This window comes from Somniosus microcephalus, chromosome 12 (genome assembly GCF_052327205.1).
Source record: "Somniosus microcephalus isolate GS21.2 chromosome 12, FLI_Smic_1.0, whole genome shotgun sequence".
Classification (NCBI taxonomy): Eukaryota; Metazoa; Chordata; class Chondrichthyes; order Squaliformes; family Somniosidae; genus Somniosus; species Somniosus microcephalus.
The window spans coordinates 161,285,163-161,310,433 of NC_140998.1; the positions used below are offsets into that span (position 1 = coordinate 161,285,163).

The window sequence follows — 25,271 nt, forward strand, 5'->3', positions numbered from 1 at the left end:
ACTCCTTGCTCCTGGACAGAGAGAGTTCTTCAGTTTCAAAGCGTCGCCTTTCTTATGAGCCCTTAAACTATCTGTTCTGGTGTATATAAAATAATCCATGCCACTACTTGAAGAAGAGATTTCCCAATGTCTTAGCCAATGTTCTTCTCTCAACCAATACCGCTAAAACACGCTGACTGGGCACTGACCTCATGCTGTTTGGGGAAACATGTTGTTCGCAAAATTGGTAGTTGAGCGTGCCGACATAACAGGAGTGACTACATTTCATTGGCTGTGAGGATCTTTGGGTTGTTCCGAGGACTCGAGGGACGATATATAAATGCAAGTGCTACCATTTACAGGAATCTTCACCCTGTTTCAATCCTGGAGCGAATCCTATTGCAGCTCACAGAGGACCCATCAGGGGAATTCCAGAGGAAGCTTAGAAAGGATGGCCTCAGTCAGGCGGCTGGAGCATTCCAGGGATGATGCCTCGAAGCAGGGGGCTTGCGAGTCGACTAGGATCACATATGAGAACAAATACGAGTTCTGCGGATACAATTTCAAGATCTCTCGATTCGTCAATGCTAATCTTGGATTTTCTGCTTATGTCTGGGAAGCTGTAAGTCAACCGGATTAATCGGATAGAGGCAAAGCCGGCCTGTCACAGCTCATGTATTTACCAGAAAAAATGCAGCTTATTTTACTCGGTCTCTGTTCTAAGCTACTGTTTAGAATCTTCCTTATTTTCTGAAACAAGATGCTGGTGTTTGGGGAATATATCACCGATCTGGTATATCCTGTCCACAGTCCGCTGTGTGGCTGGCTGGAACCTGCATTTCTCACACACATTTGACACAGAGCAATGTACATTTCCTTGATCTCAAGTCTTGGTTTTAATAAGGGTTGACGGCTTAGTGTAGCTAATTAAATAATCTGTCCTCACTGGTGCCGCTGGAGTGTTTTATATTTGCACCCTCCAGTTTCCCCTTCTCCTCCTGGAGTTTTTGACCTGTGCTGCTCCGCAATCACCCGTTGCTTCCTCGCCATAAATGGCCATTCTACGCGTGTGAGGCCTGAGGCGGAAAGTCTACAGAGGCCGCGGACACTGTTGCTGAGAACGACTCTTCCCTCACAGTGCGCGCACTTTAGAGCAAGGTCAGTGGCTGGTGTTCACCAGGGTGGGTAAAGCAGTGCCGACCGGGACTGAAAACTGAGACCTTCTAGTTCTTTGAGACTCGGTACCACAACCGGTGCTGCATCTTCACATTGAGTCATTGCTGCAGCTTTGACTGCACTCGGGATATTTGGATGATGAAATTGGCGGGACTGGGTGTTATGTGGGCGGGGCCGAAGCGGTGTAGCAGGTAAGATCGCTTCTTCGTTTATGTTATTATCCTTCACTTGTTTTATTGCTTCTGGGACCCGTAACATCAGCAAGAGAGAGCAAGCGTACGCGGCCTGTGATCAGAGCCGCCAGTGTTGACCTGAAATCATTGGGAGGTGGGTGAGAGTATCCGACTGACAACCCTTCCCAGGTACCTTCCTTTATCTCTGTACGGAGTAGTTTTTGCCCAGATCACACACTTCATTAACAGCAGGCGCCGGAATCCCAGCACTCTCCGGCTGAAATAATCCTAATCTGCACGTGTTCCATCTTTTCAGGGGATTGCTCTTTGCCGGTACTTTGAGAAGGAGAAGATCAGTTTTACTGGGAAGAAACTGATTGAGCTAGGATCGGGCACTGGAATCGTGGGGATTTTAGCAACCTTACTAGGTGAGTGAGGGAAGTGAACTGAACCGCATCACGTTGTTGTTATCAGAAAGAAATGTGGGGAATAATGACAACACGAGTATATGTCGGATTGCACCTCAACAGAACCGGGAGCAATATCCTCGCGGGGTGGGGGGCGTTGCTCGTGTTGTTGGGAAGGTTTTAAACTAATTTGGCTGGGGAATTGGTACGGGATGTAGCATTAGAAAGGAGAAACAAGGTGCACAAAGGATTGGGAGAGACAGATAGCACTAGATTAAGAAATAGTACGGTATTAGGTAGGATCAGACTAAGAGAGAACACAAGAATGTCTAAGACAGGTTTACAGTACAAGTGTGTGAATGCACAAAGTGTGGTAAATAAGGTCGGGGCGCTGCAGCCGAAAATAGACACATGGGAATATGATGTGTCAATAACGGAGACCTGACTCAAAAAAGGGCAGGAGTGGGTATTAAATATTCTTGGATATAAGGTGCTCAGGAAAGATAGGAGAGGAACGAAAGGTGATGGTGTGGCAGTATTGATTAAGGGGAATGTTACAGTGCTGGAGAGAGATGATGTCCTGGAGGGCATTGCAGAGAGGTGCAAGAACTATATAGTGATAATGGTGGACTTCAACTATCCTAATATAGACTGCGATAGTAATAGTGTAAAGGGCAAAGAGGTGGAAGAATTTCTAAAGTGTGTTCAGGAGAACTTTCTTGATCAGTATGTTTCTGGTCCAACGAGGAAGGAGGCATTGCTGGATTTGGTTCTGGGGAATGATGTGGGTCAAGTAGAGCAAGTGTCAGTAGGGCAACATTTAGGGAACAGTCATCACAGTATCATAAGGTTTAGATTAGCTATGGAAAAGGACAGGGAGCAATCTAGAGTAAAAATACTTAATTGGAAGAAGGCTAATTCCAGTGGGTTGAGAATGGATCTGGCCAAGGTAATTTGGAAACAAAGATTGGCAGGCAAAACTGTAATCGAACAATGGGCAGCCTTTAAAGGGGAGATGGTTGGGTACTGTCGAGGTACATTCCCAAGAGGGGGAAAGGTAGGGTAACCAAAGCCACAGCTCCCTGGATGATGAAAGAGATAGAGAGTAAGATGAAGCAGAAAAAGGGGGTGTATGATAGATGCCAGGTTGAGAATACAAGTGAGAACGAGGCTGAAAATAGGAAGTTCCGATGGGAAGTTCGAAAATAAATAAGAGCGGCAAAGAGAGAGCATGAGAATAGATTGGCAGCTAACATAAAAGGGAATCCAAAAGTCTTCTATAGGCATATAAGTAGTAAACGGGTAGTAAGAGAAGGGGTGGGGCCAATTAGGGACCAAAACAGAGACCCACGCATGGAGGCAGAGGGCATGGCTGAGGCACTAAATGAGTACTTTGCATCTGTCTTTAACAAGGAAGAAGATGCTGCCAAAGTCATAGTGAAAGAGGAGGTAGTTGAGATACTAGATGGGATAGAAATTGATAAAGAGGAGGTACTAGAACGGTTGGCTGTACTTAAAGTAGATAAGTCACCAGGGCCGGATGGGATGCATCCTAGGATGTTGAGGGAAGTAAAGGTGGAAATTGTGGAGGCACTGGCCATAATCTGCCAATCCTCCTTGGATACAGGGGTGGTTCCAGAGAACTGGAGAATTGCAAATGTTGCACCCTTGTTCAATAAAGTGTGCAAGGATAAACCCAGCAACTACGGGCTAGTCAGTTTAATCTGGGTGGTGGGGAAGCTTTCTGAAACAATAATCAGGGACAAATTTAACAGTCACTTGGACAAGTCTGGAGTAATTAAAGAAAGCCAGCACGGATGTGCTAAAGGCAAATCGTGTTTAACTTACTTGATTGAGTTTTTTGATGAGGTAATAGAGAGGGTTGGTGAGGGCAATGTGGTTGATGTGGTGTACATGGACTTCCAAAAGACAAGTGCCACATAATAGGCTTGCCAGCAAAGCTGAAGCCCATGGAATAAAAGGGACAGTGGCAGCATGGATACGAAATTGGCCTAGTGACAGGAAACAGAGAGTAGTGGTGAATGGTTGTTTTTCAAACTGGAGGAAGGCACACAATGATTTTCCCCAGGTGTTGGTACTAGGACTACTGGTTTTCATGATATATACTAATGACTTAGACTTGGGTGTACAGGGCACAATTTCAAAATTTGCAGATGACACAAAACTTCGAAGTATAGTGAACAGTAAGGAGGATAGTGATAGATTTCAAGAGGACACAGACAGGCAGGTGGAATGGGCGGGCACGCGCGGTAAATTAAATTTAATGCAGAAAAATTCCAAATGAATTTATTTTAGTATGAAGAACGAGGAGAGGCAACATAAACTAAAGGGTACAATTCTAAAGTGGGTGTATTAACAAAGAGACCTGGGGTATATGTGCACAAATCGTTGAAGGTGGCAGGGCAGGTTAAGAAAACGTTTAAAAAAGCATATGGGATCTTGGGCTGCAATGAAGTTATGATGAACCTTTATAAAACACTGGTTCAGCCTCAATTGGAGTATTCTGTCCAATTCGGGGCACCGCACTTTAGGAAGGATGTGAAGGCCTTGGAGAGGGTGCAGAAAAGATTTACAAGAATGGTTCCAGGGATGAGGGACTTCAGTTATGTAGATAGACTAGAGAAGCTGGGGCTGTTCTCCTTAGAGCAGAGAAGGTTGAAAGGAGATTTGAAAGAGCTGTTCAAAATCATGAGGGTTCTAGACAGAGTAGTTAGAGAGAAACTGTACCCATTGTGGAACCAGAGGACCCAGATTTAAGGTGAATCGCAGAAGAACCAAAGGTGACATGAGGAAAAACTTTTTTTATGCAGCAAATGGTTAGGACCTGGAATGCACTGCTGCCTGAAAGGGTGGTGGAGGTAGATTCAATCATGGTTTTCAAAAGGGAATTGGATAAGTACCTGAAGGAAAAAAAGTGCAGGGCTATGAGGAAAGGACGGGGGACTGGGACTAGCTGAAGTGTTTTTGCAGAGAGTCGGCACAGGCTCGATGGGCCGAATGGCCTCCTTCTGTACTGTAACCGTTCTATGATTCAATTCTATGATTCTTCTATTCTAAGAAGTGTTACCGGTTTAAGAATGGTAGATGACATTGATTAAGCTCACTTGCCATTGGTAAACATGTATTGGGAGTAATTCACTCTCTGTTCTGTAAACTTTCAGTTGTTGTATAATCTTCTAATAGAATGTCAATGAGGCCTAAAACATTTCCAAATGACATGCCACTCCCATGTACATGTTCGCCTGTCCTCTCAGGTGACCGGATATGATCTGATAACACTGTTCGAAGAAGAGCAGGGGAGTTCTCATATGAACATAAGAATTATGAGCAGTACTAGGTCATATGACTCCTCAAGCCTGCTCCGCTATTCAATAAGTTCATAGCTGATCATCGACCTCAATTCCACTTTCCTGCCCGATCCCCATATCCCTTGATTCCACTAGAGTCCAAAAATCTATCGATCTCAGCCTTGAATATTATCAATGATTCAGCAGCCACAGCCCTTTGGGGTTGAGAATTCCAAAGATTCACAACCCTCTGAGTGAATGAATTCCTCCTCATCTCAGTCGTAAGTGGCCGAACCCTTATTCTGAGACTATGCCCCAGAGTTCTAGGCTTTCCAGCCAAGGAAAACAACCTCTTAGCATCTGCCCTGTCAACTCCCCTCAAAATCTCATATGTTTCAGTGAGATCACCCCTCATTCTTCTAAACTTCAGTGAGTTTAGGCCCAATCTACTGAATCTCTTCTCATAGGCCAACCCTCTCATCCCAGGGATCAATCTAGTGAACCTTCGTTGCCCTGCCTCTGGGGCAAGTATATCCTTCCTCAGATAAGGAGACAAAAACTGTGCACAGTACTCAAGGTGTGGTTTCAGTAAATCCCAGTACAATTGTAGCAAGACTTCCTTACTCTTGTATGCCAAACCTTTGCAATAAAGGACAGCATGCCATTTGCCTTCCTAATTACTTGCTGTACTTGCATGCTAACACACTGGGCTAAACATTTGGGTGGTTTACGTCACCCGTTACCATTAAAATATTATGAAAACACGGTGGCCACCACTCTTTCACCAGCTAATTGTAGGTCTCGCAGCATTCGCCATTTTCCAAGGGCTGGCAGTGCTTCTGGTAAGAGCGGAAAATTTAATTTGGCTAAGGGTGATGTCAGTCAGCTTGCAAAACAGACTTACCATCACCTCGGCAAATGTGGAGCTTTACATTCAGTTTACCGCTGAGTCATAAGCACACCATGAAAACCCAGTGTTCAGCAAACTTACAGAGGTGCTCTCAGCACCTCTTAAATAGACACGTACATCTTTCAGTTAAGTTTACATTTAAGCTTTTGGACTGGATTTGTATTTTATTTTATTGAAGTAGTGGCTTGCTGCAATGCATTTTTTTAAATGTAAGTGTGCAGGGAGTGCTGCTGGTTCCTTGCAAGGCCTCAGATGGTAAGGGAAGGCCTCTGAGAAGAGAGAAAATGCTGGAAATATTCAGCAGGTCAGGCAACATCCATGAAGAGTGAAACAGAGTTCACGTCACAGATCGAGATGCTGTCTGACCTGCTGAGTATTACCAGCATTTTTTGCTTTTATTTCAGATTTACAGCATCCACTCATAAAGGGAAGAGGAAGACACAGAAGAGGAAGTTGCAGAAGAGGAAGATGCAGAAGAGGAAGATGCAGAAGAGAAAGAAGCAGAAGAGGAAGAAAAAGAAGAAAGGATGCAAACCAGACAGCCTCTTTTTGGCTGGGATATCCATGATGGAATCATCTGCCTGTGGTGCCAGTGACCATAACCCCAATTCCCCTCTCAACATTTGTCCTACACCTTACATTCTGTCTGTTACTGACCATCATAGCGTCCTCTTGGCCACAATACTGAAATAAAAGCCGCCACAATGCAAACTTTCCAATCCAAATTTATACATCCATCCGTCCAAGATGACATAACGAAATCAACTCATCAGCCTTATGCACTCTCTTAGTGACTGTCTGGTGTGTGCCTTTGCCTACCCAACTAATGTCACGCAGTGCTACCCCAGTGGCTGCAGCATAGCTGGTGGAATGCTGCTGACTTTCAGTGGGGAACACTGCAAATGGCCTTGATGGTCGACCTTGAGGAGTTGGTGGCTGGGAGTATGAAATCGAGTGATGGTGTTTCTTGTTATTCTTCACTCTTCTCTCCCTGTTATTGGACAACCAGTGGCTGGTCAGGCTGCATTTCTTGGATGTGTGAAATGAGGAAGGCACAATGGTGGAGTTGTGGTGAGGGAAGGGTGGGAAAGCAAGAGGTGCATGCGAGAAGGAGAATAATGTATGAGGATACCAGCATCTTGTTTACTTTCAGCCCCACCGCTGGCCAAGGGCTCAGTCATGCCCCTGCCAAGAATGACCAGTACCGTTTCCTACAAGGGAGTGAGGTGAAGCTAGGAATGGGAGGTGATTGGTAAAGATTGTTGGTAGGTGAGCGATTGTGGGGGTGTGTGAGAGTCATACATTGAGAAGTGTGTGAGGCTAGTGATGCAGTTGGTAGTAGATGCCTTTTGAATATGCATTTGATGACATTGACCAGTGGTCTGAGGTCATGAAGCTTCTTTGGGAGCCAGATGGTGGGGGTGACACAGCTGGCAGTGATGGCCTCGGTGATGTGATCCCACATCGTTCTTTCTGGAGGGCCTCCTGCCAATGTCGGTTGAGGACCTCTCTTGCAGTATTGATATCCTGCACAAAGCTAGTGTGCTGCTTGCTACACACTGGCTTGCTAAGCCATTTGTGTTAGTGCTGAAGCTCTTTTCCCATTTTTTCAGGTGCAGAAGGGAATTCAGCTTTAAGACTTGAAGACGCCTATCTGGGAATGTTTTCTCAACTGTTATTTTTTTTAAGGCAGTAGAGCTGTAAGGGCTGAAAACTGCACTTTTTTACTTCAGTTTTACTTTTTCTGTTCAGAAGGCATTGCCCTTTTAAGCAAATGACAATGCATTGCCCTTTTAAAATCCCACAATGCCTAGCAAAATAATAGTCTCGGTTCCAGAGGCTGTTGGAAGATTCACCTCCGCTTCTGGATGCCACATTCGGGACTGATGCATGGACTAACGCCACCAGGAGGGCGTTACATGGTCAGTTTAGCGCTGTGCTAATAATCTTTTGTCCCCAGCACAAATTTTTCTCTCCTACTGGCGCAACGATTTTCAGCAGCTGTTAACCCGAGGCTGCGGTGACACCAGCAACTTTTATGTAACAGTCGAAATTCTAGGCCATTGTGTTTCCTGTAGGAGGACAACTAAATCTCTCTGAGCACCAACATATAATGGCCCTGAAATTAGGATCGGGAGCTTGCCGCGCGTGCAAGCCCCCGATGTGCACTCACCCGGCGCGCCGACATCTGAAGGCCGGGCCTGCTTGCATTTCCTGTCACTGGCCCGGTTCAGATGTCGGCACGATGTGCTTACCTGATCCAGTGGTGTAGTTAGTGCAATGTGCCGGCTGGGATCAGGTGAGCACTGTGCAGCCAATCAGGGGAGGGGAAACTCATTCATGAGTTTGAGAGTAAGAACTGTCAAACTCATGAAAAGTATGGGCTGCCAAAACACTACTTAAACTTTAAATAAAATTTTAAAAAACATCCCACTGATTATATTAACTATAAATAAGTTTAAAAAAATATTTTAAACAATTAATCAAATTTTTGAAAAAAAAAAATTTTTAAAAAATAGGGTCTAAAACTAAACTTACCTTACTGTAAATTCTTTAAAAATAATAAACCTGTGGAAAAAAAATTCTAAATTGTACTAAAAGACCACTTACCTGTAAAACTAAGTACTTACGTCTGTTTTTCCACACGTAAAAACCGGAGGCCTTTACACTCGGGCAACTCTGAAAAAAAAAAGGAATTTCACTGCGCACGTGCTGTCTGTGCAGCCGCACGCATTCTGCCTTTTAACCCCTTGGGTCAGAGGACAGGAAATGCCGGTTTTCAGCGCATGCGTTGTGCATGCTGAAAACCGGCAATTCCTCCGGGCACACGCGTGAGTACCCCGTCCGTACTCACGCGTTGGGAGAGGAATTACTGGGCCAATAGTTCCTCGCCATTTAAAAATATTGAGCTTTTCTATTCCTCCTACCAAAGTGAATAACTTCACATTTCCCCACATTTCCTCACACACTTAACCTGTCTATTATCCCTTTGCAAGCTCTTTGTGTCCTCCCCCACAGCTTACTTTACCACCTAGCTTAGTATCGTCAGCACACCTGGATACATTACACTCGGTCCCTTCATCTAAGTCATTCATATAGGTTGTAAATAGCTGAGGCCCAAGCACTGATCCTTGCAGAACCACACAAATTACAGCCTGCCAACCTAAAATGGCCCAATTATACCTACTCATGTTTTCCATCCGTTAACCCCCCCCCACCCCCCCACCCCACACATGAACAATTATCTTGCTTAACAACCTTTATGAGACACCTTATCAAATGCATTTTAGGATGTTGGCAATAAGATCTAGGTGATTTGTCAGCTTTTAGTCCAATTAGTTTCGCTACTGATAAAAAAAATTACTTTAGGTTCCTCACTCTCATTAGCCCCTTGGTTCCCCAATAATTTTGGTATATTTTTGTGTCATCTACTGTGAAGACAGATACAAAATATTTGTTTATAATCTCTGCCATTTTTTTGTTCCCAAATATAGTTTCTCCTGTATCAGCCTCTAAGGAACCAATGCTTACTTTTGCTACTCTCTTCCTTTTTGCAAAATGCAGAAGGTCTTACAATCTGTTTTTAGATTTCTTGCTAGTTTACACTATTTCTAATTTCTCCCTATTTATCAATTTTTGGTCATCCTTTACCAGTTTCTAAAACTCTCTTGATCCTCAGGCTTACTATTCTTCGCAACATTATAAGCCTCTTCTTTTAATCTAATACTATCCTTAACTTCTTTAGTTATCCATGGATGGATCACTTTTCACGTGGAGTTTTTATGTCTCAGTAGAATATTTCATTAAATGCTTGTCACTGCTTACCTACCATCATAAAAAAGGTGACTCAACCGTGGCTAACAAGGGAAATTAGGGATAGCATAAGATCCAAGGAGAGGACATACAATTTGGCCAGAAAAAGCAGCAAACCTCAGGATTGGGAGCAGTTTAGGATTCAGCAAAGTAGGGCAAAGGGAGTCATTAAGAGGGAGAAAATAGATTGAGAGTAAGCTTGCAGGGAACATAAAAACTGACTGTGAAAGCTTCTATAGATATGTGAAGAGAAAAAGTTTGGTGAGGTCAAGCGTAGGTCCCTTGCAGTCAGAATCAGGGGAATTTTTAATGGGGAACAAAGAAATGGCTGACCAATTAAATATATACTTTGGTTCTGTCTTCACAATGGAGGACACAAATAATCTCCCAGAGATGTCGGGGAACATAGGGTCTAATGAGAGGGAGGAATTGAATGAAATCAGTATTTGTAGGGAAATGGTGTTAGGGAAATTGACGAGATTGAAGGCCGATAAATCCCCAGGACCTGATAATCTACATCCTAGGGTACTTAAGGAAGTGGCCCTAGAAATAGTAGATGCATTGCTGGTCATCTTCCAAAATTCTATACACTCTGGAACAGTTCCCATGGATTGGAGGATAGCTAATGTAACCCCACTATTTAAAAAGGGTGGTAGAGATAAAACGGGGAATTATAGACTGGTAAGCCTGACATTGTTAGTGGGACAAATGCTAGTGTACCGCAGGGATCAGTGCTTGGACCCCAGCTATTCACAATATATATAAATTATTTAGATGTGGGAACTAGATGTAATATCTCCAAGTGTGCAGATGACACAAAGCTGGGTGGGTGTGTGTGCTGTGAGGAGGATCCAGAGAAACTCCAGCACGATCTGGATAGGTTGTGTGATTGGGTAGATGCATGGCACATGCAGTATAATGTGGATAAATGTGAGGTTATCCACTTCAGTGGCAAAGGCAGGAAGACAGATTATCATCTGAAAGGCAATAGATTGGGAAAAGGGGAAGTGCAACGAGACCTGGGTGTCCTTGAGCACCAGTCACTGAAGGTAAGCATGCAGGTGCAGCAGGCAGTTATGAAGGCAAATGGTATGTTGGCCTTCATAGCGAGAGGATTTGAGTACAGGAGCAAGGATGTCTTACTGCAGTTGTACAGGGCCTTGGTGAGACCACAACTTGAGTATTGTGTGCAGTTTTGGTCACCTTATCTGAGGAAGGATGTTCTTGCCACAGAGAGAGTGCAGCGAAGAATCACCCAACTGATACCTGGGATGGCAGGAATGACATATGAGGAGAGTCAATTAGGCTTATATTCGCTAGAGTTTAAAAGAATGAGAGGGGATCTCATTGAAACTTATAAAATTCTAACATGACTGGACAGACTAGATGCAGGAAGGATGTTCCCAACGGTAGGGTACTCCAGAATCAGGTGTCACAGTCTATAGATAAGGGGTAAGCCATTTAGGACTGAGATGAGGAGGAATATCTTCACCCAGAGAGTGGAGAACCTGTGGAATTCTCTGCCACACAGGGCAGTTGAGGCCAATTCATTAAATATATTCAAGAAGGAGTTGGCTATATTTCTTGAAGCTAAAGGGACCAAGGGATATGGGGAGAAAGCAGGGACAGGGTACTGAATTTGGATGATCAGCCATGATCTCATTAAATGGTGCAGCGGGCTCGAGGGGCCGAATGGCCTACTCCTGCTCCTATCTTCTATGTTTGTATACCTTTTAATCTAATTTCCCAATCTACCTTAGGCAACTCGAATCTCATACCTATGTAAATTCCTTTATTTAAACTCAAGACACTAGTTTTGTACTTATGTTTGTCACTCTCAAGTTCAACGTGAAATTCTATCATATTTAAATAATCAGTTTGACCTTGGTAGCACGGAAGCGTTTAGAAATGATAATCAGGGACAAAATTAGCAATCACTTGAACAAGTGTGGAATAATTAAGGACATCGAGCATGGATTTGATAAAGGCAAATTGTGTTTAACTAATTTGATTGAGATTTTTTATGAGCTAACAGAGAGGGCTAATGAGAGAAATGTGGTTGACTTGATGTATATTGACTTCCAAAAAGTGTTTGGTAAAGTGCCACATAATAGGCTTGCCAGCAAAGCTGAAGCCCATGGAATAAAAGGGACAGTGGCTGCATGGATAAAAAATTGGCTAAATGAGCAGAACAGGAAGTAGTGGTGAACGGTTGTTTTTCAGACTGGAGGAAGGTATACAGCAGTGTTCCCCAGGAGTGAATACTAGGACCACTGTTTTTCTTGATATATATTAATGACTTGCACTTGAGTGTACAGGGCACAATTTCAAAATTTGCAGATGATACAAATCTTGGAAGTATAGTGAACACTGAGGAGGATAGGGATAGACTTCATGATAGGCTGGAGAAATGGGCTGACAAGTGGCAGGTGAAATTTAATGTAGAAAAATGCATATGTGATACATTTTGGTAGAAAGAATGAGGAGAGGCTGTACCAACTAAAGGGTACAATCCTAAAGGGGGTACATTAACAGAGAGACCTGGTGGTATATGAGCACAAATTGTTGAAGGCGGCAGAGCAGGTTGAGAAAGTGGGAAAGCATATGGGATCCTGGGCTTTATAGCTAGAGGCATAGAGTAGAAAAGCAAGGGTGTTATGATGAAACTTTATAAAACACTATTTCGGCCTCAACTGGATTATTGTGTCCAATTCTGGGCACCACACTTTAGGAAGGATGTGAAGGCCTTAGAGAGGGTGCAGAAAAGATTTATAAGAATGGTTCCAGGCATAAGGGACTTCAGTTATGTGGACTGACCAGAGAAGCTAGGATTGTTCTCCTTGGAGCAGGGATGTTTGAGGGGAGATTTGATAGAGGTGTTCAAAATCATGAGGGGTCGAGACAGATTAGATAGAGAGAAACTGTTCCCGTTGGCGGAAGGGTCAAGAACCATAGGACACAGATTTATGGTGATTGGCAGAAGAACCAAAGGCGACATGAGGAAAAACTTTTTTACACAGCGAGTGGTTAGGATTTGGAATACACTGCCTGAAAGGATGGTGGAGGCAGATTCAATTGTGGCTTTCAAAAGGGAATTGGATAAGTAACTGGAGGAAAATAAATTGCAGGGCTATGGGGAAAGGGTGGGTGAGTGAGACTAGCTGAAGTGATCTTGTAGAGCGCTGGCATGGGCTCGACGGGCCTAATGGCCTCCTTCTCTGCTGTAACCATTCTATGATTCTATGATTATGATCACTCTTCTCCAGAAGATCCTTTACTAGGTGATTACTAATTAATCCTGCCTCATTACAAATCAAATCAAATCAAATCAACTTTTATTGTCATTGTTAGTGCACAAGTGCAGTACAATGAAATGTAGGCTTGCGGCTCCCGAGAGTGTACAATTTGGATTAGGACACTTAAACATTCCAACATACATTTGTACATATATATTAGCATAAATATGACCATAATAAAGTGCATCGGCAGATGTGCAGGCTTTAGTGTTTATTTGTGGAGTTCAGTGGGATGACAGCCCTGGGAAAGAAGCTGTTCCTAAATCTGGTCGTACGGGTGCGAATGCATCTGTAGCGTCTTCCAGATGGTAGGAGGGCGAACAGACTGTGGCTGGGGTGGGTAGGGTCTTTGATGATGGTCCGTGCCCTCCGTAGGCAGCGTTTCTGATATATATGTTCTATGGTCGGTAGCCAGGTGCCGGTAATGCGTTGGGCAGTTTTGACTACCCGCTGCAGGGCTTTCCGGTCATGGGAGCTACAGCCGCCGTACCATACCGTGATACAGTTTGTCAGGATGCTCTCTATAGTGCAGCGGTAGAAGTTAGAGAGGATCGGGGGTGACAGATTACATCCCTTCAGCCTCCTCAAGAAATATAGGCGCTGCTGGGCCTTCTTCACCAGAGAGGAGGTGTTGAGGGACCAGGAGAGGTCTTCCGTGATGTGGACTCCGAGGAACTTGCAAGATGCAAGGTCTAAAATAGCCTGTTCCATGGTACGTTCTATGAAGTATTGTTCTAGGAAACTGTCTTGAATGCATTCCATAAACTCATTCTCCAGACAACCTTTGCCACTTTCTTTTGCCCAGTCTATATGAAGATGAAGGTCCCCCACGATTATTGCATTAAATTTGTTACAAGCTCCTATTATTTCTTGATTTATACTCTGTCCAACGGTCATACATTCATAGAGTCATAGGCCTAGAAATTAGGTATGGCCCCGCCAGCTCAGTTGCGCCCAAAAGTTTGCGCAGCGCCCGGAGCCCGTTGCGCCCACCAGAAATTCACTTTTAGCGCCCCAAGTCGGAACCGGGCGCTGTTCCAGGGTGTGCCCGCCTCTGCTTGGGGCGCTGAAAGTGAATTTCAGCGCTCCAGCTGCCGCTGCGCCACCCGATGCGGTGCGGCAGGCTGGGGTACTGCAGGCCTCCTCCTTCTCTTAAGGAGGAGCTGCCTGCAGCCGTGAGATCGCCGCTGGATTCAGCCGGCAAATGAGCCCGGCACCATGGAGAAGTGCCGGGCTCGCGGGAATCAGCCACCAATGCCGCGGGGGGGGTGGTGTAGGAGGCCGGGGAGGGAGGGGCGGGCAGGCGGCCGCCGAAAAAGCGGCCGGCCGCACCTCCACCTTTATGCGCCCCACTAACGCTGCATGAAGGCCGTGTTTCACGAACGTTGTTTGCGGCCGCTGCGGAAGAGGCGGCTGCAACTGAATATGGGCGTCGGGCCGGCATCGGGGCGGAACCGGGGTGCTGCGCACACCGATGACATCATCGGTGCCGGCGCAGCGCTACCGGCTACCGCCGCCATTAACGCTGCACTCAATTTCCGCGCTACCAACCCCGCCGGTGCAGAAGACCTCTTTAGGCGCTAAGTGGGCGCAAGGCCCACTGAATTTCTAGGCCATAGAGTTATACAGCACAGAATTAGGCCCTTTGGCCCATCGTGTCCATGCCGGCCATCAAGCCCTGACTATTCTAATCCCATTTTCCAGCACTTCGTCCGTAGCCTTGTATGTCATGGCGTTTCAAGTGCTCATCTAAATGCTTCTTGAATGTTGTGAGGGCTCCTGCCTCTACCACCCTTTCAGGCAGTGAGTTCCAGATTCCAACCACCGTCTGGGTGAAAAAATGTTCCTCAAATTCCCTCTAAACCTCCTGCCCCTTACATTGAAACTATGCCCCCTGGTTATTGACCCCTCTATTAAGGGGAAAAGTTCCTATTTATCTACCCTATCTATGCCCCTCATAATTTTGTGCACCTCAATCAGGTCCCCCCTCAGCCTTCTCTGCTCTAAGGAAAATAATCCCAGCCTGTCCAGTCTCTCTTCATAGCTGAATCACTCCAGCCCAGGTAACATCCTGGTGAATCTCCTCTGCACCCTCTCCAATGCAATCACATCATTCTTAGGTGTGGTGACCAGAACTACACACAGTACTCCAGCTGTGGCCTAACTAGCGTTTTGTACAGCTCCATCATAACCTCCCTGCTCTTATATTCTATGCCTTGGCTTAGGATGGCAAGTATCCCATATGCCTTTTAAAGCACCTTATCTACCTGTCCTGCTGCCTTCAGGGATCTATGTAGATGTACACCAAGGTCCCTCTGATCCTCTGTCCTTCCTAGGGTCCTACCATTCATTGTGCATTCCCTTGCCTTGTTAGTCCTCCCAAAATGCATCACCTTACACTTTTCAGGGTTAAATTCCATTTGGCACGGTTCTGCCCATCTAACCAACCCATCTATATCGTCCTATAGCCTGAGACTTCCATCCTCGCTATTTACCACTCCACCAATTTTCGTGTCATCTGCGAACTTACTGATCATACCTCCTACATTCATATCTAATTCATTAATGTACACTACGAACAGCAAAGGACCCAGCACCGATCCCTGCGGTAAACCACTGGACACAGGCTTCCAGTCACAAAAACAACCTTCGACTATCACCCTCTGCCTCCTGCCACTATGCCATTTTGGATCCAATGTGCCAAATTGCCCTGGATCCCATGGGCTCTTACCTTCTTGACCAGTCTCCCATGTGGGACTTTGTCAAAAGCCTTACTGAAGTCCACATAGACTGCATCAACTGCACTACCCTCATCCACACACCTAGTCGCCTGCTCGAAAAATTCAATCAAATTTGTTAGACATGATCTCCCCCTGACAACGCCATGCTGACTATCCTTGATTAATCCTTGCCTCTCCAAGTGGAGACTAATTCTGTCCCTCAGAATTTTTTCCAGTAATTTCCCTACCACTGATGTTAGGCTCACTGGCCTGTAATTCCCAGGTTTATTCCTACTACCCTTCTTGAATAATGGAACTACATTAGCTGTTCGCCTGTCCTCTGTCACCTCCCCTGTGGCCAGAGAGGTTCTGAAAATTTGTGTCAGAGCCCCTGCAATCTCCTCCCTTGCCTCACACAGCAGCCTGGGATACATCTCATTACTGTTACTGTTAGGAGGCCTGTAAGCTGCCCCCATTAATGTTTTCTGCCTGGTGACCTAGCCAACATTTATCCCTCAATCAATACTAAACAAAACAGATCATGTTCATTTATCCCATTGCTCTTTGTTTGACCTTACTATGTGAAATTTAGGCATGGAGCAGATACTTTTTAGCAATGAATCAGACTGCCAACCCACATTGTCTTGCAGGTAGATGAAAAATTAGATTAGAAGTTATTAATATTTGAATTCACTCTAAATCCAGCCAACAGGTAGTTGACCACTCGATTAGATACCAAACAAAGGATCCAAGTCCTGAGCCTGACAGCAAATAAAGGTAAACGTCAAATGGTTCTCTGAAGCTTCAGTAGGTTCTGAGAATATAATTGGCATCTGGTAACAGACATCCATGCATGGTATGATAAAGACATCAGGGACTTGTCATTGGTCTTCAATTTGCGGTCAGCAGTGAAGTAAATACATTTGCCGCTGGCCAATGGCCCCGAAGTAATCTTCGCACAAAGAACTCACGATCTCTTTGTTGAGAAGTTTGGGTTTTCCGACTTGTAATTTAAATCAACGTAGTATAATGAGAATCTCATAGTGCAGGCTGCTGTGACATCAACAACCTGTTTAAGCAGCCAATCAAAATGCAGAATTCTCACAGACAGCGAAAGTAGGTAAGTATTTAAATTTGTATGGTTTTGAAAATGTTAGAGCGAGCAAAACACAATTGGGGCTCTCACATGTGGAAAAGGCTAACCTGAAATAAAAATGAACAAACTTTTAAAAAAGATTCTTCAAATCTTTAATTTTTAATAAAATGGATAAATTTGACACTGCACAAAATTAAAATTAGTTTATCACAATCATAAACATTGTTTAGCAGTCAATGCACTGTTAAAACCCCAGTTACACCTAATCCCTTTGAGTGAGGAATTTAACAGGTACTGCAGAAGAGCCAAAATTTTTGACAGTTTCACTGATTTGAGTGATTTCACTGATTGCTGGCTCTCTGTGCAGTGGGGGGCGGGGGGGTGAGGTGTGGGTGCGGGGGTCAGGTTGTGTGTGGTGGGGACAGCGCAGCTTGTGGAGGAGCAGGGAATGATTGACTGCAACTTCAGGATTTCCATGTTAGGCTGTGTATGTGCTAAATCCTGAAGTTTTGGTCCATTTCAAAGGTGAAATGATGGTGAACGCAGCCAGTGGTTACCACGTTACAGGAAAGATGTGATTGCACTAGAGAGGGTACAGAGGAGATTTACAAGGATGTTGCCAGGAGTAGGGAATTTTAGCTATGAGGAAAGATTGGATAGGCTGGGGTTGTTTTCTTTGAACAGAGCAGGCTGAGGGGAGACTTAATTGAGGTGTATAAAATTATGAGGGGTCGAGATAAGAGTTGATAGGAAGGACAAATATTTTGTATCTAACTTCACAGTAGAAGACACAAAAAGCATACCAAAAATGATGGGAGACCAAGACTCTAATGAGGGTGAGGAACTTAACGTAATTAATATACTAAAAGCCGACAAATCCCCTGGACCTGATGGCCTACATCCTAGGGTCCTAAAAAAGGTGGCTGAAGAGATAGTGGATGCATTGGTTTTGATCTTCCAAAATTCCCTAGATTCTGGAATCGTCCCAGTGGATTGGAAGGTCACAAATGTAACACTGCTATTCTAGAAAGGAGCGAGAGAAAGAACAGGGAACTATTGGCCAGTTAGCCTGAAATCAGTCGTTGGGAAAATGCTGGAATCCAATGTTAAGGAAATGGTATCAGGGCACTTAGAAAATCAGTAGATGATTAGGTAGAATCAACATGGTTCTATGAAAGGGAAATCGTGTTTGACAAATTTCCTTGATGAAGGCAAATGGCATGTTGGCCTTTATTGCAAGGGGGTTGGTGTATAAGAGTAAGGAAGTCTTGTTACAATTGTACAGGGCCTTGGTGAGACCAGACCTGGAGTACTGTGCACAGTTTTGGTCTCCTTATCTAAAGAAGGATGTACTTGCCTTGGAGACGGTACAACAAATGTTCACTAGATTGATTCCTGAGATGAGAGGGCTGTTCTATGATGAGTGATTGTGTAGAATGGGCCTATACTCTCTGGAGTTTAGAAGAATGAGAGGTGATCTCATTGAAACATACAAACTTCTGAAGGGGATTGACCGAGTAGATGCTGAGAGGTTGTTTCCCCTGGCTGTAGTGTCTAGAACTAGGGGGCATAGTCTCAGGATAAGGGGTAGGCCATTTAAGACTGAGATGAGGAGGAATTTCTTCACTCATACGGTTGTGAATCTTTGGAATTCTGTGCCCCAGAGGGCTGTGTATGCTGAGTCTTTGAATATATTCAAGGCTGAGATAGATAGACTCTTGGACTCTAGGTGAATCAAGGAATATGGAGATCGGGCGGGAAAGTGGAGTTGAGGTCAATGATCAGCCATGATCTTATTGAATGGCGGAGCAGGCTCGAGGGGCTGTATGGCCTACTCCTGCTCTTATTTCTTATGTTCTTATGACCTATTTCCCTTAGCATGGAGGTCAATAACCAGGGGGCATGAATTTAAAGTAATTGGTAGAATGATTAGAGGGGAGTTGAGGAGAACTTTCTTCACCCAGAGGGTGGTGGGGATCTGGAAGTCACTGCCTGAAAGGGTGGTGGAGGTAGAAATCCTCATCACGTTAAAAAAGTACTTGGATATGCACTTGAAGTGCCATAACCTACACGGCTTCTTTACAAGAGCTGGAAAGAGGGTTAGGCTGGATAGCTCTTTTTCATCTGCACAGACATGATGGGCCAAATAGCCTCCTCCTGTGCCATAAATTTTTATGATTCTATGATTCCATCTGGACAGCAAATTCTGCGCTATTGTGTCTTAGATTCTGTGAATCCAATGCTCAGCTTCTGGCAACTGGGCACAAGAAAGTAAACCACAACAGCATATGTTAGAAAGATTATCAAATGAGGCCATATGTGTTGAATTGAAGAACAAAACAAGGGCAATCACACTGCTGGGAGTGTACTATAGACCTCCAAACAGTCAGAGGGAAATAGCATATCAAGTATGAAGCCAAATTTCTGAGATGTGCAAATACTATATGGCAGTAATAGTAGGGGATTTCAACTACCCTAATATTAACTGGAATAGAATCAGTGCAAAAGGTATAGAGGGCACAGCATTCTTAAAATGAATTCAGGAGAACTTTTTTAGCCAGTACGTAACAAGACAGGGGGCAGTTCTGGACTTAGTTTTAGGGAATGAAGCTGGGCAGGTGGACGGAGCATGAATATGAGAGCATTTTGGTGGTAGCAATCATAATTCAGTTACAGGGATGCTTTTATGAGATACCGAGAGCTCAATACAGCAAAGTTCAGGTACAGTAGCATAGTCGTTATGTTACTGGACTAGTAAACCAGAGGCCTGGACTAATGATCCGGAGACATGAGTTCAAATCCCACCATGGCAGCTGGGGAATTTAAATTAGTTAATTAAATAAAATCTGGAATAAAAAAAAAAGCTAGTGTCTGTAATTGTGACCATGACACTATCAGATTGTCATAAAAACCCATCTGGTTCACTAATGTCCTTTAGGGAAGGAAATCTGCTGCCCTTACCTGGTCTGGCCTATATGTGACTCCACACCCACAGCAATGTGGTTGACTCTTAATTGCCCTCTGAAATGGTAGCTCACCATCACCTTCTCAAGGGCAATTAGGGATGTGTCATAAATGCTGGCCTTGCCGGTGATGTCCACATCCCATGAACGAATAAAAAAAATTAGCGTAGCTATGGAAAATGACAACAGGAGTTATACCAGGAATAAAAGGTCTCAATTGGGGAAAGGCTAATTTTACTAGGCTGAGATGTGATTTAGCAAAAGTGGACTGGAAACAGCTACTTGAAGGTAAATCAGTGTCAGAGAGTGGGAGATAGTGAGGGTTCAGAGCAAATATGTTCACACCAAGAAAAAGGGTGGGATTCCAAAATCTAGATTCCCCTGGATGTCAAGGAGCATATAGGGTAGGATAAGGAACAAAAGGGAAGCTTTTGAAGATACTGGGAGCTCAATACAGCAGAAAGCCTAGAGGAGTATAGAAAGTGCAGGGATGAAATAGGATCATAGGAACATATGGACATAGGAACATACAAATATAGGAACAGGAGTAGGCCATTGAGCCCTTCGTGTCTGTTCCACCATTCAATGAGATCATGGCTGATCTGTGACCTAACCCCATATACCTGCCTTTGACCCATATCCCTTAATACCTTTAGTTAACAAAAAGCTATCAATCTCTGATTTAAAATTAATATTTGATCTAGCATCAATTGCCATTTGCAGAAGAGAGTTCCAAACTTGTACCACCCTTTGTGTGTAGAAGTGTTTCCTAATTTCACTCCTGAAAGATCAGGCTCTAACTTTTAGACTATGCCCCTATTAAAAAGGAAATTAGGGAAGCAATCAAAGCAATGAGAGGGCATGGAAAATTATTGGCAAGTAAAATCAAGGAAAACCCACAGATATTTTATAAATACGTAAAGAGCAAGAAGATAGCAAAGGAAATAGAAGGCCTATTGCAGACCAAAAAGGTAACCTTTATGCGGAGGCGAAAGATGTGAGTATGGTTCTTACTAAATACTTTTCGTCTGTCTTCACAAAAGAGAGGGACGATGCAGACGTTGTAGTTAAGGAGGAGGACTGTGAAATATTAGATGAGATAAACATAGTGCGAGAGGAAATATTAAGGGGTTTCGCATCTTTGAAAGTATATAAATCACCAGGCCAGGATGAAATGTGTCCCAGGCTGTTAAGAGAAGGAAGGCAGGAAATAGCGGAGGCTCTGATCATAAGAACATAAGAAATAGGAGCAGGAGTAGGCCATTCGGCCCTTCGAGCCTGCTCCGCCATTCAATGAGATCATGGCTGATCTTCTGCCTCAACTCCATTCACCAGCCTTATCGCCATATCCCTTAATGCCCTTACTAGTCAGAAATCTATCAACTTCTGTTTTGAATATACCTAATGACTGAGCCTCCACATCCCTCTGGGGTAGAGAATTCCAAAGATTCACCACCCTCTGTGTGAAGAAATTTCTTCTCATCGCAGTCCTGAATGGCCTACCCTTTATCCTGAGGCTGTGGCCCCTGGTTCTAGCCTCCCCAGCCAAGGGAAACATTCTCCCAGCATCCACCCTGTCAAGCCCTGTAATAATTTTGTATGCTTCAATGAGATCCCCTCTCATTCTTCTGAATTCAAGAGAATACAGAAACAAAGTATTTATTTAATTTCTCTGCCATTACCTCAATCCCCATTATAAATTCTCCCATCACTGATCATCATTTTCCAATCTTCTCTGGCTACAGGCGTGGTGCCAGAGGACTCCTAATGTTGTACCATTGTTTAAAAACTGAGAGAGGGATAGACGGAGTAAATACAGGCCAGCCAGCCTAACCTTGGTGGTAGTTATTTGCGAGACCATGTAAGGATTAGAACACGGGATGAGAATTGCAAAATGAACTACTGCAATGAACTACTGTGAGATTGTTAGACCTAATGGTTATTTGAATGTTTGATCAGTGCTTTGTAAATATTTCCAAGTTCATCTGATGTTCCTGACACATATACATGGAATTCGTCATAACACTTTTGATGAGAATGTCCAGGTCCCACAGACGTGAGCTGAGGAACAGATTCTTTCCCGATCCATTTGCTGCTGTGTGATTGATATGAATGATTGGATGTACCCAATTATATAGGGCTGTAATTATATAGGACGTTTGTGACAGCACACCTGGAGTACAAATTTGTATTCCTTGCCTAAGGCAGAATATATTTGCCTTATAGTGGGTACAACAAAGGTTCACTGGATTGAATCTGGGGATGAGACAGCTGTCCTATGAGGAGATATTAAGAAGAATGAGCCTATATTCTCTGAAGTTTAGAAGAATGAAAGATATGATCTCATTGAAACATGTAAAATTCTTAGAGGGCTTGACAGGGTAGATGCTGAGAGGCTGGTTCCCCTGGCTGGAGCATCTAGAACCAGGGGGTCACAGTCTCAGTATGAGGAGTTGGCCATGTAGGACTGAGCTAATGAGGCATTTCTTCACTCAGAGGGTTGTAAATCTTTGCAATTCTCTACCCCAGAGGACTGTGGATGCTCAGTCGATGAGTGCATTCAAGACTGAGATCAATAGATTTTTGGGAACTAGGGGGATCAAGAGATATGGGAATCAGGCGGAAAAGTGGAGTTGATGTTCAGCCATGACCGTATTGAATGCCGGAGCAGGCTCGATGTGCTGTATGGCCTACTCCTGCTCCTAATTGTTATGTTATTATGTTCTTACCCAGGCTACACCAATCCCCGGGTCCATGGGCTCGACATTTGTTTTTAACTAGTTATATCTCTGCAAAATACAATGTTTGTGAAGTCAAGTGAATTGTGAATAACATATTTCTGCCAATTGGGAGCATTCTATATGTAAACAGCTTTCTGAAATGTAAAAAATAAAAAAAAAGCTGAGCTGAATGTTTACATGACGTCAGCCATTGCATAAATGTACCGAGCAAAATGACCCCAAAATTCAAGAACTGTTTACGTGTTGTTGGCCTGAACAAGTGAGTCGAGCTGCTGCAATCAAGCATCTGCACCCGCATGTTCTGAAGGGGTACAACCTATCCCACATCGCCATACAGCGACTTTGTTACTTTTTGCTCTGTGGCCACAATAGAGGATCAGTAGTCGAGGGCTGACAGAGGGACCATCAGGGGAGCAACATAACATGGCGCAATACTGCCCTGCACTGTATGGGCAGTACTTGGTGACGGTTCTCCTCTGGAGCCATTACGTTTTGCTCTGTGATCACAATATAGGATAAGTAGCCAAGGGCAAACCAAAACGGATATGGATTTTTCCTTTTCTCTCGTCAGGTGGAGATGTTACCATGACAGATAAACCGAACATCATGGAGCAAATAGAAAACAATGTCTCCATCAACATCCCCACTGCCTGCAGACACCGTTTAAAAGTCCTTCCCCTGACATGGGGTGAAAACCACACTATCTTTCCTACCGACTATGACTTCATCCTGGGTTCAGATATTGTATATAGCTCAGTTACCTACCCGGCACTCATAGAAACATTGCGCCATCTCGCCAACCAAGGCGGTACAATTTACCTCTCTTCAGAATTAAGAAAGAGGAATGGCTCCCCTTCTTTCCATGAGGAGCTTCTACCTCAGTATTTTCACTGTCAGGTTGTTGACAGGTTAGACGGCAAAGATATTATTGTGTATAAAATGACCAAAATTGGTAGAAGTGTTAGGGATGGGCTCCCAAGTGAAGACTGAAACCTACTCCTCACTGAACCTGACACTGGGATTGAATGAGCTTCTCTATCACTGGCTTTTTAAAAGTCTGCAGAAATATTCAATATTCCTTTTTCAAATGTACACTCCAATCAAATTTGTCCCTTTCTACCATATGACATGACTTCCCAGGAGCTCATTGCTTTCTGATAGCTCGGCTAAGTGCCTATTTGCCCTGTATGAGGATGGAGGGAAGGCGTTGGCAAAGCTTAGCACGATGTGCTAGCAACGTAATAATGATGATAGGTTAACACCACACGGGTCTTCAATTCAAATTCCTGCATGGTAGATTATGCAATGAATTTAGTTTGGTTATGTGTGGGTCGGTGCCATTAAAATGACGAGGAAAACTAATAATTGGAGCCAAATGTTCTGCAAGTGACTCCAGCCCACGTACGTAGTTAGCTGTTCATGTTCTCTAGCCACTTGCAGCCAAATTTCATGCAGCTCATTACCATTACCTTGTGCCTTGCCAGCATCATGCACACCGCCAAAACAAATTTAAGAATATTGCAGCAGCGAACGCCTGATTTGATCTCGATCCTATAGTGAATATAATTGTATTACTCCTACGGCCGTCAGTGCTGAGTTCAGCTTATTCTGCAAAGGCAAGGGATTGAACACATCAAAATCCTGGTCTACCTGGCGTACCATTACACTGGACGGTGCACTGGGAACCGAGCTATTAAATGAGTAAGCCCTTTATTATTAATGCTCACTGTGACCCCATTTGGTCACGGAATTTGAAGCGCTCCTGCCCTTCACAAGGCCAGAGCAGCTGAAGATCAAAACAATGTTTAACAAACTTCTCATATTTCTTCATCTGTCTCCTATTGACAGTTTCAGTAACCAATTAACTAGTTTCCCTCCCGGATATCGCAAATATTTGTTCTATAAGTAGCAAAAGCATACACGCTAGTTTATGTTTTAATTCTTTATGTGATATTGATAGGTAAGGCAGGTATGTACTTTAAATGTACTTAACACAATAAGGAAAGACATAGTATACAGCAGACAAATGTACGTGTTGTCATTTCCTCTCACGATCAAAGGATGTCGGGACTCTTCATTCATTAAGACAGTTTTATTAACGATTACATCTAACTTTCTTCCATTAAAGGCAGACATGAGGTCCATTGCAGAGATGAAATTGTCCCGATAGCTCACATTTCCAGATTAGATGATGTGTGTATTAATATAACGTAGAATGTCCAGAATGTTATCCGAAGCTACGGCCTTCAACTAACCGGGGGAATGAAGACAGCAGAGAACTACTCCCGTGTTATCCAATATATTACACCCTAGCCACGTGTGGCTAATTATGAATCCAGATGTGGCGAGTTGCATTTTTGATTATTAAATAAAGTGATTAATAGACATACCGTAGGGCATTTTATTGTTCTGTTTCTGACGATTCCATTGACTAATGAATGCTTAGATCTAATTAAATAAAGTGACTGTGTGTAACAAAGTAAACTGCGTCCTGTCCCGTAGATGTTTCCTTTAAGCTGCGCAAAAACTGATAACTTGAACAATGTACTGCAGTTCAGCGCTTTGCTCACACTGGCATCTGAGTGGCCTCCAGATCTTTTGATCTGAGCTGCTTTATGTAATAATTCAGAGTAAAATTAAGCTCTTTTGTTTATCCTGTATTATAGGTGGGTTTTATCCTACTTATCAT

General features: G+C 43.9%; 1 protein-coding gene across 1 annotated transcript; it reads left to right on the forward strand.

Annotated features, from left to right (window-relative positions):
- Window positions 1–403: 403 nt before the first annotated feature.
- Window positions 404–25,060, forward strand: LOC147109649 (EEF1A lysine methyltransferase 3-like). The gene is made up of 3 exons (XM_086004216.1): window positions 404–601; window positions 1,645–1,756; window positions 23,154–25,060. Exons 1-3 carry the CDS (start codon window positions 431–433, stop codon window positions 23,570–23,572), a joined length of 702 nt encoding a protein of 233 aa, XP_085860342.1. The 5' UTR covers window positions 404–430; the 3' UTR covers window positions 23,573–25,060.
- The last annotated feature ends 211 nt before the right edge of the window (window positions 25,061–25,271 follow it).

Bases quoted from the DNA above. Each gene is read 5' to 3' on its own strand.
- LOC147109649 (XM_086004216.1), top strand. From the start codon at position 431: ATGGCCTCAGTCAGGCGGCTGGAGCATTCCAGGGATGATGCCTCGAAG. The intron at 602-1,644 runs GTAAGTCAACCG...CCATCTTTTCAG, and splicing joins CTGCTTATGTCTGGGAAGCT to GGGATTGCTCTTTGCCGGTA. The intron at 1,757-23,153 runs GTGAGTGAGGGA...TTCTCTCGTCAG, and splicing joins GATTTTAGCAACCTTACTAG to GTGGAGATGTTACCATGACA.